The sequence below is a fragment of the Perca fluviatilis genome, chromosome 6 (genome assembly GCF_010015445.1).
Source record: "Perca fluviatilis chromosome 6, GENO_Pfluv_1.0, whole genome shotgun sequence".
NCBI lineage: Eukaryota > Metazoa > Chordata > Actinopteri > Perciformes > Percidae > Perca > Perca fluviatilis.
The window spans coordinates 8,711,243-8,728,207 of record NC_053117.1 but is presented as its reverse complement, the minus strand read 5'-3'; the positions used below and the strand labels follow the sequence as shown (position 1 = coordinate 8,728,207).

General features: G+C 40.9%; 1 protein-coding gene across 1 annotated transcript in view; it reads left to right on the top strand.

Moving 5' to 3' along the window:
• Positions 1–764: 764 nt before the first annotated feature.
• The window catches only part of tacr1a (tachykinin receptor 1a), an 84,041-nt gene continuing 67,840 nt past the window's right edge, over positions 765–16,965 (top strand). The window contains exon 1 of the mRNA XM_039804237.1: positions 765–1,563. Within this exon, the coding sequence (XP_039660171.1) occupies positions 1,160–1,563 (404 nt within the window). The 5' untranslated portion in view covers positions 765–1,159. The remainder of the gene's footprint in view (positions 1,564–16,965) is intronic.

Sequence of the window (16,965 nt, the reverse complement as noted above, 5' to 3'; positions counted from 1 at the left end):
GGGTATGGAATGATTCGTAACATTTTTTATGATTCGTAACATTTTTTATAATTGTAACGAGTAACGATGCAGCAGATAACAAAATGTATCGGAGTAAAAGTATTAAACTCATCGAAAAAAATGTACTGAAGTAAAATTGGAAGTAGGAGGAAAAAAAAGAGAAGAGAAAACTCCAGTAGAATACAGATACAGCCTTTTAGTACTTAAGTACAGTAGTGAAGTAGTTCTACTTTGTTACTATACATCTCTGCCGAAAAGAGAACAGAGCGATCCCGGAAGTGGAAAGTCGTGGATATAGACTACATTGGCCCTAATCCTCTTCCATACAAATCACATTCAGTAAAAAAACGGATTTCTTAAAGTGTATTTTGAGATAATCTATTCAAAATGAATGTCATCACTGATGCCACTGCTACTACACAACTACGACAATTATTACAACTTGTGTATTGTTATTATTAATTATTATTATTATTATTAACATTAGTATTAATACAGTATTAGTATTATTACTAATGTGCCTGAATTCGTTCAGCCAGTGTCCTGCTTGCGTGCTGTTTGTTATCGCCTCCAAAGGAATTTTTAATCAGATAAGAGGCATATTTAGGCATGGTAATCCTTTTGGCTTCCCCGTGCGGTGTGAGTCGGATGGAATTAATAACTTGTAATCATAATTATAAAGACTGCCTATTGGACGGGTGCGCAGCGGCTCGCTACATAAGCCGGTGTGCAGCCGCTGGGTTTGAGCAGAGAGAGCTGGGAGCGGCTGAGGGAGACAGGAGGACGGAGCAGAGAGCTCAGATATGTGTGACCAGTGAGAGGAACGCAGACTTGTTCGGATACTGCAATGCGCGTCAGAGGCGCGTTTTCGTTTTTACGCACAGCGAAAAATGTTCAAGAGTATAGGCTAATAGATAGTAATAGATTGTCACTGTGAAGTCCACGTGAATTACTTACACTGAACTCCATGTTGTATTCTCTTCGAGACAGCGGAGTCTTTAAGTGAACTGCAGACTCAACAGTGCGTGCGGCGGTCAAGCTTTTCTGAAACTTTCTATTGTTCACTTTACATTTGACACTGGGATATTTGACGTTGTCATGCAATGAATTTGGTTCATGCTCGGTAGTTTAAGTGTGACTTTTGGTCTTAAACAGCAAAATGGATGCTTTGTTCAATATCACCTATGCGTCAAATTGGACCAGCAGCTCCAACGACACCAGTAACGGGACCGTGAACTGGAACCAGTTTGTGCAGCCAGTCTGGAGAATTGTGCTCTGGGGCATTGCGTACAGCTGTATAGTGATCGTGTCCGTGGTAGGCAACCTTACGGTGATCTGGATTATTATTGCGCATAAACGCATGAGGACCGTCACCAATTATTTCCTGCTGAACCTGGCGTTCGCCGAAACCTTCATGTCCGCCTTCAACACCGTGATCAACTTCACCTACGCCGTGCACAACGATTGGTACTTCGGATTGGTCTACTGCCGCTTCCACAACTTCTTTCCGATCGCTGCTGTGTTTGCCAGCATCTACTCAATGACTGCCATCGCTCTGGACAGGTAAGCTGCGGGTTTCACTGTCCTGCTTTAAAAGCGCACAATGTAACCATTACCCATTCATGATTGATCAAAAGTCTTCACCATTTTCTCCTAAATCATTCAAAGCAAAATAAATGAAGAGTGTGTAGAGCTGCAAAGATGAATTGGGTTGAGTCATTTTTTTTATTAAAAGAAAAGTAAAAAGATTCTGACTCCAGCTTCTTTAGATGTGAATATTTTCTAGTTTCTTCACCCCTCTATGCCATTAAATGAAATATCCTTGTTATTTTAAGATAATTTTTTGGGCTTTTCCGCCTTTAATTGACAGGACAGTTAGGTGAAGACATGCAGGAAATCGTCACAGGTCGGACTCGAACGCTGAACCTCTGCCTCGAGGCATAAACCTCCATGTATATGTGCGCCTGCTCTACCCACTGAGCCAATCCGGACACATTTAATGAAATATCCTTGAGTTGTGGACAAAACAAGACATTTGAGGACACAATCCCAGGCTTTGGGAAACATTGATTGACATTTTCTGACATTTTATAGACCAAACAACTAATCGATTAATAGACAAAATAATCGACAGCTTATTCGGCAGTGAAAATTAATCAATAGTTGCAGCCCTAATATGTTATGTTGCAGTGGTTGCGACTAAACACCAAATTCTGTGGAATTCTGTTGAATTCCCCTTTGCCCTCTTACAGTCCTATAGCAATATTTTAGAGCAAATTACTGATATGTAAGAGGATGTTGGTCTATCCTTAATTCGCCACAGGTGGTGCACCGTTTACTTTTATTTTTTTACTCTTCTCAGGTCAGAGATTAGAGTTAAAGAGTGCTCTTTGAACAAAATATTCATAGGGCACCAACTGTTGCTGCTATTTTTCATGTATTGGTCAATTTAGAGGTTTTGGTCAATTTTGCTTCCATGTCTTTGTTTAATGGCAAGAAAACTTCCAAAATACACATTTAGATGTTTGTTTTAGACCTGTAACCCTGTAGATTTCTTTTAAATGAACCAAACAAGCTAATGTGCATATTTAAACATAACATTTCATGAAAAAAAAATAAACTGTTGATGGAAGTCATTAACTGGGGAAGTTCTGTGGTGAAATGTTTAGTTTAAAAATTCAGTTTCACTTATTCACCTGCAGTGCCTTGTCAAATATGTGCAAAAGAGCGCATTTTAATTAGTTAACGCCTAATTTGCATATCAATGTAGAGATTGTGATGACATTAGACACAAATTGTACTGTATTCACCTCTAGTGTCTCTACTAAGTATACATACATTAGTCTGTAGGGCCATGATGCCTTAGCTTAACCTTAGCTAACTTATTACATTTGCTAGTAGATCGTGCGTAGATTCTCGCAGAAAATGTTTTCAGAAACACATTTCGGTGAACTATTTTCGTAAAATAAGGGGATTGTTTTCCAAACCAGCCGTCATTATAGTCTGTTTTGAAATGTAGGAGCAGACAGCCCTATGTGATGCATTCGTCCAATCAGGTGCAGCCATCGGGCCTGTATGAGGGTGTAGCCTCTTTTCTTTGCTTGACAGTAGTCAGTGAAGACAGACTGATAACGACTGGTGGCAAGCCCATTAGCCTGCAATGCTGGGAAGTGGGGCGATCCCAGCCGTGAAAACAACGCCTATAAATCAAGGGCAACTGGACTTTGTTAAAGGTGCTCATCCGAGACACAAGTTAACTATATTTGTTTTTGTTTTTTTGTCTTTTGGGTAATTAGCTGTAAACTTGAGGCACTGATGGCCTATTCTTTTGGTTCATCGTCACTACTCCCCTCCACACAAGCCAAGAAAAACACAGCTGGGGTAGGAGCTGCTCCTGCCTGCCCCTCTGTGTCTGACCGTATGCCGCTGCTGCGAGGGGACGCGGAGGGAGAGGGAGGGAGGGGGTCGGACCTCGACAAACTCATCTCCCGACCTGATATTTAGATGTTTTTATTCAATAAATATATATGTTTGACAGGGAAACTGTGCGCAAACAGGAATATATATATATATATATATATATATATAATAAAAAAAAGTACTGCAGAATAAAGGGCACTTTTTCTCGAGGACGCAAAAGGGCAGGTGCTCAAGCCCCGTTTGATGTCTATGTGTGCACGTGCCTAGTCCCATACAATATACAGTTTGTATAAAGTGTTCTGGATTTCACCTCATCTGCCTGCTTTCCTCACCTGGTACAAGTCTTAGAGGTTTTCAAGGAATAAAAATAAGCGCTCATTGTTGTATGTCCCGATGGGAGTTGATAGATTTCTATTTAAATTTTTTTTTGGCTGGACTTTGTTCCGGCAGGGCCTGGAGCCAGCCCTACAACCTCAAAACTCTGTTGCTTTGTCGCTGATCGGTTTGTCACTGATTTATGAAGTTCCGGCAATGGTCAAAATGAGTGTGATGACCTCAGTGTTGCTGTTCCCCGAATGTCCTTCCAAACTGTATTGGCAGGACACAGGCTTTTACCCTGCCCATCAATCAGCTGATTAACTTCCTGAATATACGGTTGAGTTTTATTGCACGAGCAGGGCAGTCTGTGTGTCTGTGTGTGTCTGTGAACTCCTCAAACAAGTTCACACACGTATAGCCTCATAAGGTACTCTAGAGACGCACGCACACACACACACACACTGTCTCATATATGTGGTGTGTGTGTGTGTGTGTGTGTGTGTGTGTGCCTGCTCCTCTCTGTTGCTCTCTCTTCAGATAAAAATTAATGTGTGAAACAAGTAGGCCTGTGTAGTTTTTTTTTTTGGGGGGCGGAAATCACAAACTGCAGTGACAAGAGGCAATTTCTAAATAAATATAGTGGATGGTCAGGTTTGGATATTTCATCATGTAAAATTTCAGCAAATTTGAAACTCCAGGAGAACAGCAGGGAGAGGGGCAGGGAAATCAAAGGTTGGCAAGTAGGGGATGCATATTTTATCATTTATCAGAAGCAGATCAGATTTAATATAGTTTCTATGTTGTTTATAATAGGTTATCAGTATTTTCTTGCAAGATTTGCTCGTGCCTCGCGGACAAAAATAGACAATCGCTGCAACAGCACAATTGCTCAACATGGGCGCAGAGGAAGCGGGCAGCGTTTCAGTGGTTGGCGAAAGATAAACTACTCAAATAACAAAGGAGTAGGCCTACACATTATGAAGAAATGAGAAATCTTTAAAATAGAACCATCTGAAAGTAGCACAAGGAAACAATTACTTTTAATGACGTTGGGAAGTGGCGTGGAATTATGAGAGTTGTAGTTTTTTATTGTTAAACACCATCCCCGATCAGATAAAGTATTGGCTTTTTATGTCCGTGAAGGTTCTCAGTCATTCAGGTCATAGTTATCCAAGGAAGGGTTCAAATCAATTGCAGCTAGACTTGGTTAAAGGTACTTCGAAGACGTTCTGCACTCATCTGAGAGACCTTTTCAGTTGTGATCCTCTTGAGAACGACACCACAGAGATTAAATGCTGGGGTTCCTTACCGTTCAGTTGGAACTGAAGAAGTCTCTCGAATGAGAGACAAAAGGTTTTCGAAGCACCTTTAACGAAGTCCAGTTGCCCTTGATTTTAAAAATAGGACTGGACTTTCCGTTAGCTTTTGAGAGGCGTCGAGCCTAGCTGCCCGCTCCTAATTTGCATAAAGTTGCCTGGATTCAACTTCTTCTCCAAAGTGAACACTACCAAAATGCATTGCACGGTCACTCCCATAGAAATTAATGAGAAGTGTGGAAATGACGCTGACAATGGACACGTATTATGACGAGTAGTTGTTTCCTCTGCGGCGCCTCTGATCTGCTGTCCGCTGACTTCGCTCCGTGCGTATGTATGTGTGTATGTTTATGTGTGTATGTGGTGGAGCTCTGCCCTAATCCAGAGCAGCGGAAAGGCTACAGGGTGATGATGCATACTACGATTTAGCTTGGGGGCTCGTTTAATACCAGGTTTCGGTACCCATCCTTAAACCTACATTGTGAGTTGATTCTTAGCAAAAAAAACTTTTGTTCTTTCAAAAATATGTGCTCGTTCCTGTGTAATTACTTCCTCCAAGTAATCAAAGTATTCTCGTAAGCGTAGAATCTGCCATTTAGAATCATTCAGAATACATACTAGCGAGTCGCTCAAATGACGGCAGCCATGTAGCGCCTCCATCTTTAAAATATGTTAGCCAAAGAGGGACATACCTCCGCATTTCGCCCTCTTACACCTAGTGGCACTGTGACGAATGCCAGGGGGAGATTACTCGCCAGTGAAGCGAAAAAGAGAATTAAAAGTACAACGCGACAGGCAAAGCAACAAGACCAAAGGTTGTCATATACAATTTCACCGCTAGATGGGAGAAATTCTTACACAGTGTAGCTTTAAATAAAATGATTATCCTTATTCATTGACTTTTGCGTACAACTATGAAAATATGTTCAGCACTGCTACAGATGAACATGTAATCTACATTCACATTATAGACACCACAGCTGACTATCCCTGTAACAATTAAGCACATCGACCATACATGGTCCAGCCATATACTAGGTTCTAATGTAATCTTGATTTATAGTTATTTTGTGTAACGTTGGCGTAAATTAAACCGATTTTACAATAGTATGTAAACCTACTAACACACAGATATTTGGAGGACTGTGTGGAGAGTCTTGTAAAAGTAAACTTAGTATTGAGAAATGCATCTTACTGCTATTAAAAAGAACTCTAATGTGTAGCTTTCTTTCTCCCACTGAGGACCTCTTCTTATTGTCATATCTTGAAGGGAGCTGTGTCTAGCTTAATGAGTGGAAAAATCCACCAACACAGTCGAGGTTAATGGTTCAATGCCCTCTGGATCAAGTCTGAGTAGAAATAAATCCTTTGCTAAAAGCAGGCAATCATTGTACATACTGTACTGTAGGCTAGGTTTTATCTGCCCATGACAGACTCTATACTGTAGCGACTCTACTGGGAATATATGGAGTTTGGGAAGGTGATATATTGAAATCTAAGGTTTCCTCTCAATGAACATTCATGTGTGAAGGAACCCTATTCATCAATAGTAACAGCTCCTTATGAAAATTAAGCTGAATGTAAATGAGTTGCATAAAGAGTACTGGGCTGCTGTGTGCATGTGTGTGAGTGCCTAAATATGTGTGTGTGTCTGTGTCTGCTGTTGCTCGTTCATGTGTTTCTGCATGTGTCTGTATGTGGTGTGTGTATATACTGTATGGCGTCAGGTTTATGTCATATCTCGCGAGCGCAATAAAACATGCTCATGAGCAAATTATATAATTCCACACGCGCTGATATTACTCTTTGCTAGGGGTGTGCAAAAAAATCGATTCACATTCGAATCGCGATTCAAGCTCTACAGATTCAAAATTGATAAAAACATTTTTTTTATTGTATGTCTACTGCAATCACATGGGAAAAGTAACTACATGTACATACTGTGAATCGTTTTTTTAATCGAGAATCATTTTTGAATTGAAAATCGACTTTGAATCGAATCTTGAGCCTGAAAATCGATAGTGAATCGAATCGTGCACCCCTGCTCTTCGCGCACCAATTCAACAATTGAGAGTTACAGGCAGCTGCGAGCGTGAAACAAACCATAGGTAGAGGGAAAGAATGGCACCTGCGTGTATTGACTAAGCACCACGCGCACAGAGCAGCCACCACACGCCCGCCAGCGTCTGCTTTGCATACACGCTGTAGCAGGTAAACTCTGCTCTCAAAGTTGATCTCTGCTTGCTTGAATGAAACTGAATTTTGCCATTTTGGGGAGTGGAAACCAAGGAAGCACAGGGCCCTCCTATGATTAGTCACTTTCAAGGCGATCCCACCCTCACAAACCTCCTTAGTTTACTCTGATTCTCCACTGGGTGCGTATGTGTTGCGTTCTGGCTGCGCCTCTGTTTTGTTCCGTCCTCCGCCACGCGCCATACCACACTGGGAGCGTCTCAGAAGTGGCGCGCCTTGCTGCCCGACTCACAGATTATATTGACACTACAAGTACTTCAGAGAACAATCCCATGTTTATTAAACTAGTATCTACCTTCCACTCCAAGCACTCCTGCAATTAACCTCCATGCCTTCCCATTTTCTGGTGTTGTCCTGATAAAAAAAGATCTGTGATGTGGTATTATGTTTTTCCACCTCAAAGATGAATCTCTTGTTGTCCATGGTGTTGTAAAGGAGACATAAACGATATTTGGGGGGGGGTTTGGTAAACTGACTGGATACTCGGAAAGCCGCTTCACGCATGCTTCTGGGATGCGCCAAGCATCATAGTCTTCTGGGATGTGTCTCATCTGTTCTGTTGTTTGGATAAGTGCGATGCTTTTGAAATGTCCGTAAATCCTTGCCAATGTTTGAAGCCATGCCTTGTCTGTCCTACCACTAACAAGGCTCAAAATAGCACCACACTTCAACGGTGTAATGAAGGTCCCTACATGTAAACCAAAGCATTGAGAACTTTGTAAGTGTACAAACTGTTTATTAAAAAGATTATAAAGACAGTAGCGTTCATGTTTGCATCTTGCCATCTTGGAAAACAGTCATGAGCAGTCAAATGACGAAGCCTTGTTAGTGGTGGTATAAAATAGTGATTTACCATCTGCCCTGAAAGCTAGTGTTAGCAGCTAACCACCGGTTTGCGGCAGCTTGTTTAAAGGGGTGATAGAATGCAAAACCGATTTTACCCTGTCATAGTTGAATAACGACAGTTCGGTGGGTAAATAGGACATACATAGAAGCTCAAAATCCCATTGACACCCCTTTACTATGAAAATCTCATATTTTGAAACTGCCGCTGAAAACGAGCGAATCCCAACAAAGCTGGAAGTTGACGTCAACCTCCCAAAAACCGGAACCTTTGTCAGCCCATGGGTGTATTAAGAGAACGGTCACGCCCCAACATTTACATAGGCTACACAACTGACCTGAGATCAGGTAGTTTTCTGAATCTAGCTAGGTCACGCAGATCTCTGTTATTCCATTACAAAATTCACTTCTGAAACTTTTTTATGCGAGAAATCAACCATATAAAGCTCAAATATGGGGCGCCTTTACCGAAAATGGATGGCTATTTGCCAAATTTTCTCCGACTGTGTGTCGGAGTTTAGTGCCGGTGTTGGTGCTGCCTGGGTTGCTACATCGCCGCCCTGACCGCAGTGTCAGCGAGCTTGTTACGCCCGCAATCTTTTACCGCAGCCCGCAGGTTCCAGTTAATCTTATAATGGGTATGTGTGTTGAGTTATTTCAACAAACAATCGGGGAAATAAACGCCTCTTGTCCGTGAGTCTCATTGATAGAGCCGCGGTGAGATGGAGTCCATCAATGAGAGCTAGCTAGCCTCCTCCTAACTCTGACATTCACAAAAATACATTCAATTTAAATCCGAAATCAGACAAGTGTTAGCTAAGCTTTGTAAGACCTTGAGGAACCTATAATATTCATGCCGTGACGAAATTCAAACTGTAAATATACTTTAGTTATGCGAAAGTGAGCAAGCTGCGATATTTCCCCATTGTAATGAATGGGACATATAGCAAGCAGCTGCTCCACCTACAAAGATGCCTTGCGTTCATAAAAATGCCTTAATATCAAATCGGACACAACGGTTAGCTTTATAAGACATTGGGGAATGATGTTGTATAAGTGGCGTGATGAAATTCAAACTGTAAATATAATTTAGTTATGATGAAAGTGTAGCTAGCTAGCTGCGGTATTTCCCCATTGTAATGAATGGGACATATAGCAAGCAGCTGCTTTCCTACAAAGACGCCTTGCGTTCATAAAAATGCCTTAAAATCAAATCGGACACAACGGTTAGCTTTATAAGACATTGGGGAATGATGTTGTATAAGTGGCGTGACGAAATTCAAACTGTAAATATAATTTAGTTATGGCGACAGTGTAGCTAGCTAGCTGCGGTATTTCCCCATTGTAATGAATGGGACATATAGCAAGCAGCTGCTGGTCCTACAAAGACGCTTTGCGTCCGTAAAAATGCCTTAAAATCAAATCGGACACAACGGTTAGCTTTATAAGACATTGGGGAATGATGTTCTATAAGTGGCGTGAAGAAATTCAAACCGTAAATATATTAGTTATGCCGGCAGCTGGCCGCGGAGCCCCGTAGTGCAGTATACACAAAGGGTGACTTTGCGCTGGGTATGGAGCCCAGCAGGCTGCCGCTTTCTCGTCAGACTGTGTGGAGCTCCTAAAGTCCAACACGTCTTACCAAATTTGCAATTAGCCATCATTTTTTGTAAAACGGCCCATATTTCAGCTTTATATAGTTGATGTCTCGCTTAAAGTCTCAGAAGTGAATTTGGTAATGAAACATTGCAGTGTCTGGAATATGAGATTCTGTCGCTTCTCTAATGTATGTGTATTGGGGATTCGCTCAACCAATCAGTGCGCGTCTCTAATGTCTGCGTATGGCAAGTCGCTCAACCAATCAGCGCGCAGCTCATCTAAATATTCATGACCATACCATATTTGGAAGAAAAGCTCTTGTTACAAATAGGGCCAAAACACAGGGATGCATAAGGGCCAATAAAATATCAACCAGGCCATTTTCAGCCCAACCAATGTTACATACCCCATTAGGAGACCATACGGAACAGTGTGAAATACCCTATATAATCATTCTATCACCCCTTTAAAGCTAGAGACGCATTCGATTAGCATGAAAACAAATCCCAGAGAACGTTTGACTCGGTACACATATGTTATTAACCCATAGGTTAATTTTGCGCCGGAATTGTCCTTTATGTTTTATTGCACTCGCGAGATATGACATAATGGTCAATGGAGAGTCGCTCCGCTTTACCGCCCCTGTCCACCACAAAATGTTTGTCCCCTGACTCCAAAACGTGGAATGGGCCCTCGTAGGGCGGGCGTAGCGGTCCTCTGTGGGCATCTTGGCGAATGAAAACATAGTCGGCCGTCTGAAGCCTGGCGGGGACGTGTGACTGAGGGAGGCCGTGACGGGAAGTGGGGACAGGTGCGAAAAGCCTTGCATTGTCCAGTAGAGTAGTCCGCTGGAGTGTAGCAGACCAAGGAACCGTGGTGCTAGGGACAAAATCCCCTGGAACCCGCAGTGGCTGTCCATAAACAAGCTCCGCAGAAGAGGATTGAAGGTCCTCCTTTGGCGCAGTCCTGATGCCCAGCATCACCCATGGGAGCTTGTCGACCCAGTTGCTGTCCTTAAGGCTGGCCCGCAGGGCAGCCTTCATCGACCTGTGAAAACGTTCACAGAGCCCATTAGCCTGCGGGTGATATGCGGTCGTGCGGTGGAGGTAGAACCTATGGCATATAGAACCATACTAAGAACAAGGTGCTGCGTTAATAATCAACAGTGTGTAGAACCACACTTAACAAATAAGGTGAATTATGTATGTCACATTCACTACAACGCCATAATACTGTGTGGGCATTTGTGTCCGTGAATATGTGTATTGTTTTAAGATAAGTTAATCTGTTATGTGTCCTACAGTGGGAACATTTGCAGTATTACAGCAGCTAGAGATGTACCGATACCATTTTTTTCCTTCCAGATACCGAAACGGTACCTGAACTTGCGAATCGGCCGATACTACGTACGGATCTGATACCAAGTGTGTTAAAAATATACAGATTGTATATATATTTTAGTACCTGTATACTACAAACCCTTTATGGATGTGGATTGCTATCATTGTTGTATGGCCTGGCTCAGGTTAAACCCTTTGTAAAACATGAACAAATACAGAGAATGAATGCTTTCTTTTATCATCTAGTTTGACAGTCAGTCATAATTTGGTCTGGATCAGCGTCTACAGGATAATTGCCTCACATCTGGCGCTGCCGGATGTTCCGTCGAATGTCCCTTCCCTTCTGCTCTCTGTGTTGCCGTTCTCAAACTCCGTTCCTTTCGGGAAACAACAAACAACTTCGAGATAGCAAGCTAAACGCTGAAAGAGTGAAGTTATGAAGAAAATTTGGACTGTGCAACAAGTCCGGCTTGCTTGGTTCTTTCGGAGAATGATTGTCAATAAAAAACATATGCTTATGACCACACTGGTAAGAGCAAATGAGGTTTAACCATGTATCCAGCTAATTTAAATAGCTAACGTTAGTAAGTAAGTAAGTAAAGTTTATTTGTATAGCACCTTTCATAGATAAAAATCACAAAGTGCTTCACAATAAAATTTAATACAATACAACAAATTAAAACATTTAAATACAAATAGAAAACATAAACAACCATAGAAAAACTAAACTAACTAAAAGCCTGGCTGAACAGCAGTGTCTTCATTTGCTTTTTAAAAGATTCGACAGAATTCACACAATGTAGAGAGGGAGGCAAGACATTCCACAGCGTAGGAGCCACAACTTGGAATGATTGATCCCCTCTAGTTTTAACCTGAGTGCGGGGAACCACTAATAGCCTCTGACCTAATGACCTTAGACTACGGGTGGGAGTATGAAGCTGTATCAAGTCAGAGATGTAAGGGGGGACTTGACCGTGCAGGGCTCTAAAAGTAAGGACCAGGATTTTAAATTGAATTCTATACTGGACTGGTAACCAGTGAAGTGCTGCTAAAACAGCCGTGATGTGTGCTCTTTTGTTAATGTGAGTTAAAAGCCTTGCAGCAGAGTTCTGAACAGCCTGGAGACGGTAAAGCTCCTTCTTACTCAAACAGATAAAAAGACTGTTGCAGTAATCCAAACGTGAAGAAATGAAAGCATGAATTATCATCTCTAACTCAGCCTTAGTAACAAGAGTTCTTAATTTTATTCTTAATTACTGTATTGTGAACAGTTAACTTTATTTAATATTGTATGTGGCGTTTTCTTTTGCAGGGTGTAAATGTTTCACCAAAACAGGTCCCTTGTCGAGACCATTTTGCAGAGCCGTATAGCTTAGCACCGCCCTAAGATGATTGTGATTGGTTTAAAGAAATGTAAACAACACAGAGCATTTTGTCCAATCCTGGAATGTATGTGTAATGTAGCCAGACCTTACTCCACAGCACTGTGGAGATAGGTCTGACAATGAAAGACTAGTCATAACTGAAAAAGTACATGGATAAAACCATCTAGGAATATATAATAATTCCTTTAAAAAAATAAAAGTGCACAATTTAGTAAAAAAGACATTTACAAAGTTAAATAGTACAGTAACAGTATAAAACTGTCGTGCAAAAGCAACACCGGTGCCACCCCTCAAAACTGAAGCCTTGCATACTGTACACATTGCTGTTTTACCCGTTGGGATTTTACAGTGTCAAATGTGGCTAAATTGCTGACATCTTACTAGCTCTGACAAACATACACCAGAAACATTTGCTTTGTAGGCTACTTTTATAGAGCGGCGAAGAATAATTGATTGCCGGTTTGGTCTGTATCAGCAGTTAAGGCAATATCAGCCCTTCCAATGTATTGGTAACGGAACAACTCTAAAATCAGCTACGGTGTGTGTGTGTGTGTGTGTGCATCCATGTGTTTGCATTCATTCGTAATCGTACACATAAAGCTGTACCTATTTTGCCTGAAGCGTATCAAGTCAGGTGATAATGGCCTATAATTCCTGTAATTCTCTTTCAGCTTAAGTTAAACCTTTAGAACTAGAGGAAGTGAGAATGAAAAGGCAGATTTAGATGTAAAAATGGCATTACTTTCCCCTGACCTGTGTCCATGCAACACAAAGATATGATCAAAAACCTGATATATTAAAGACTAAATATTCAATTCACACTGACAGCATCATTACCATTTTCTGGCTGTGGTGAGAAAAGGTATTTCAGAATTTCTGAAAATGTCGATTCACCCACTGCGACCCATCCTTCGCATGACCCATCTCTCACTGCCGTTTAGGCACCAGTTAATATTTAATTTCTTAATTTCATTCACCACCTCCTGTGCGAGCTGAAGAGCCCCCATTAGTTACATGAAATATTTTTTGTCAAATAGAGCAAATCTGCAGGATCTCATCAGGGGGGGATAGAGCACTGTGCTGCAGATGATATCTTTCTTTGCAGCTCCATCATTGCTACAATCATTCCTGTGTTGTTCTTGCACTACGCAACCCATAGATCTGCTGAGCAGCTTCCTCAAGATCTCTTTCCCGCTAAAAAGGCAGAAGTGTCAAAAGTATTCACGTTCATTACTCAAGTAGAAGTATAGATACTAGGGTTTAAAAAGACTTCTGTAAAAGTTGAAGTATCAACTCAAGCTTTTTACTCAAGTAAAAGTGTAAAAGTACTGGTTTCAAAACTACTTAAAGTATAAAAGTAAAAGTAATGTAAGGGGAAAAAAAGGCCATTAAGGACAAAAGCTTAGGCCACGCCACAGGGGCCTACAGTGCCCTACCCCACCTCCACAAAAAACATTTTTATAAAGGCCATAATGAGTATAATGTTATATTAAAATGTTAATGTTGAGAAGTTTGGGATGCACCTGTTTCAGCCGCATTTATGCCCATTGAAAATGAACGCATTTTTAGTACAATGCAAATACATTAAAGAACCATACGTGTACTACTGAGCATTAACATGTGTTTCATGGAGCGGAAGATATGATGACTAGTTGCCTATAAGTATTGTAATGGTGCAAAAAGGCATGGTATCAATAGCCTTTTTTGGAATGTAAATGTACATCCAAGTTTAGCTGCAGGAATCTGTGAATGCAACGGATGTAAGATAACAAATCTGGACAAGAAAATTGCCAGTGCTTGGTTGAGACATTTCGCTCGAGTTCCCTTGAGTCTCTGCCATAGACATCTTTGTACTAGGCTACATACGTCTGTTAATTCCTTGCTGGAGTGTGACGTGATTTGTGTCATGTGCAGGTGCGATGGATCGCGTACAAACCAATAGGGTGTCGGAATGGTATATGTTTATACTTCTCATCCAACCACAATCAAATTCACTCTATCCCGATGGCACGATTTATCTGGATAGGGTTTTGTGCTTTTTTGTGTTTGTTTTTTTTAACAATGAAAAGCCAAAATGAAAACAAGCCGAACTGAAATAAGAGTAACAAGGCTATTTTTAAAATGTAAGGTGTAGAAAGTACAGATAATTGTGTGAAAATGTAAGGAGTAGAAGTAAAAAGTCTGCTGTAAAATAATTATTCCAGTAAAGTATAGATACCCAAAATTTCTACTTAAGTAAGGTAACGAAGTATTTGTACTTCGTTACTTGACACCTCTGCTTAAAGGGCTACTGAAGGTTTTAAATATCTGGGAATCCTTGTCACCAACTCATTCAGAGAGCTTTTTGCCAAATATTTCAGCCCGTTTTTAGATCGGTGTAAATCAGATTTTGCCAGATGGTCCTCCCTCCCTCTTCCACTAGTGGGGCATGTAATATTTACTGGTTTGCACACTGGCTAAACTAGCTTATATTAATAACTGGAACGGACACTGGATGTTACGAACGTGTTGTTTATTCCGCCATCTTGATCACACACTGAATCTCGCGAGAGTACAGGGATATTGCCCGGGGGTTACGGTGTCCCTTTAGGGACATACAGTCAGGATGTTACAGGGAAGGTCAACCTGTTGAAAATGGTGGTACTGCCCAGGTTTCTTTATGCCTTCCAACACATTTCCATACTTCATTTTTCTCTTCTCTAGACCAGTTAACACACTTTTTTATGGTGCAGTGGGCATGCACGCATTAGGAGAAAAGTCCTCCAACTCCCTAGGTCTAGACTTCCATTCTGGAACACAAATAAAGTTCAGAGCAATCAGCCTCAGTGGGCCCATATAGAAACTTCCTCCTCGCATCTCTTGCTTTTGTCGGTGGTCTGCTCCCAACTGCCACCTCCAATTAAGCAATTATCTTTGAATCCGATACTGAGAAATACAGTTAAATTCTGGAATCTGTTTAGGAGACAGTTTGGCCTACATACTTCATCAGGTTTGGCTCCAGTCCTTCATAGCCATTAATTTATTCTTGCTTGCTCAGACCCAGCTTTCCAGATCTGGTCAAACAAGGGCCTGCTAACTATCAACGACCTCTATGCTGATGTTGTTTTCTATTCTTTTTTGGATTTATCAGCAAAGTTTAACCTTCCAAATGGCCATCTATTCCGCTCCTTTCAAATTCGACACTATTTATGATCTCAATCGCCTAACGTTCCTGACCAACCTCCAGGTTCCTATCACAAAACTCAAGTCAAAGGGGGCCTCATATCAACAGTTTATAATCTCATTTCAAACATAAAGTCAAACTGTTTGGACACCCTTGGAGCCAGGATCTCTGTGTCACTTTAGCAGATTAGCAATGGGCAAAAAAACTATAAAAAGATTGGGAAAGAAATAATAAAGAAACGTTATTGTTTTGTTCAAATGAGTCACATAAATAACATTCCTGATATTATGATAGAGTATAGTTTCGCTTTCCTTTCTGATATTTTCCACATATGTCAGTCCACAGACATGACTCAAGTGAAATGACAGCTTTAAATTGCTCATACAGTGTGCATGAATATAATTGTCTAGAATGACAGAATGTATTGGCCCTACAATATAAATAATATATTTCTCTGCCTTTTGCCTAAGGCGTCGAGGGATAGGCTCCCAGCGGTTAAAGAGTATGGAGAATGGACTGATAGATATTGTTGAATAGTTACAATGAATCAACGTGCTCAGTGAAGTGTGGAGGGTATGACCAAATTCATTATCGTCTCATTTAGCGAGGCTAATTTCTCCTCCATTTAGTTCTGGTCGTCTGTGTGGCTGCCATTGATAGCTGCACTTGGCCCTTTGTATAAAGAACTAAAGATCACTTTCACAGATCAATTCCTGCTTTACTCTAAGAGGACAGTTTAAAATATCAGACAATGATTATTCAGAATGAGCTGGCAGTGTGCATTTATTTAGTGCCCATTTGAGTAAAACTACTCTTGATTGGACAGAATGACTGAGACATATATGAAATTTAGCATTATATTTATTGTACTTGCAGTACAGACAAATTAGTGTTACGTTATCTTATCTAATAACAGCAACGTTTGGATCAGCTAAAAGTAATTTGATGAGTCGACTGCACGGCCTCTCTGTACAACCAGAAGCCCCTCTTCTATTTCTACCTTAACGGGTAAATGCACTGGCAATTTTCTATGCTGTCATTATGGGGACCAGGAGCTTGAGTTGAATATCCAGCAGTTCAATTGGTCTTGCAGTTTGCCAGCAATTCATTAATTTACCTGAAGTGTGAAAAGGCAGCAACACTCCTTGATGAGACACAGGCAAGATTGTGATGTACGTGGCCATCAAGGAGGCCCAGACTCTATTACGCTACAAAACTGACCAAGAAATGGAATTCCAATAAACACCAGTCAAAATGGATATATAATGTACATATACTGTGTATATATATATATATATATATATATATATATATATATATATATATAT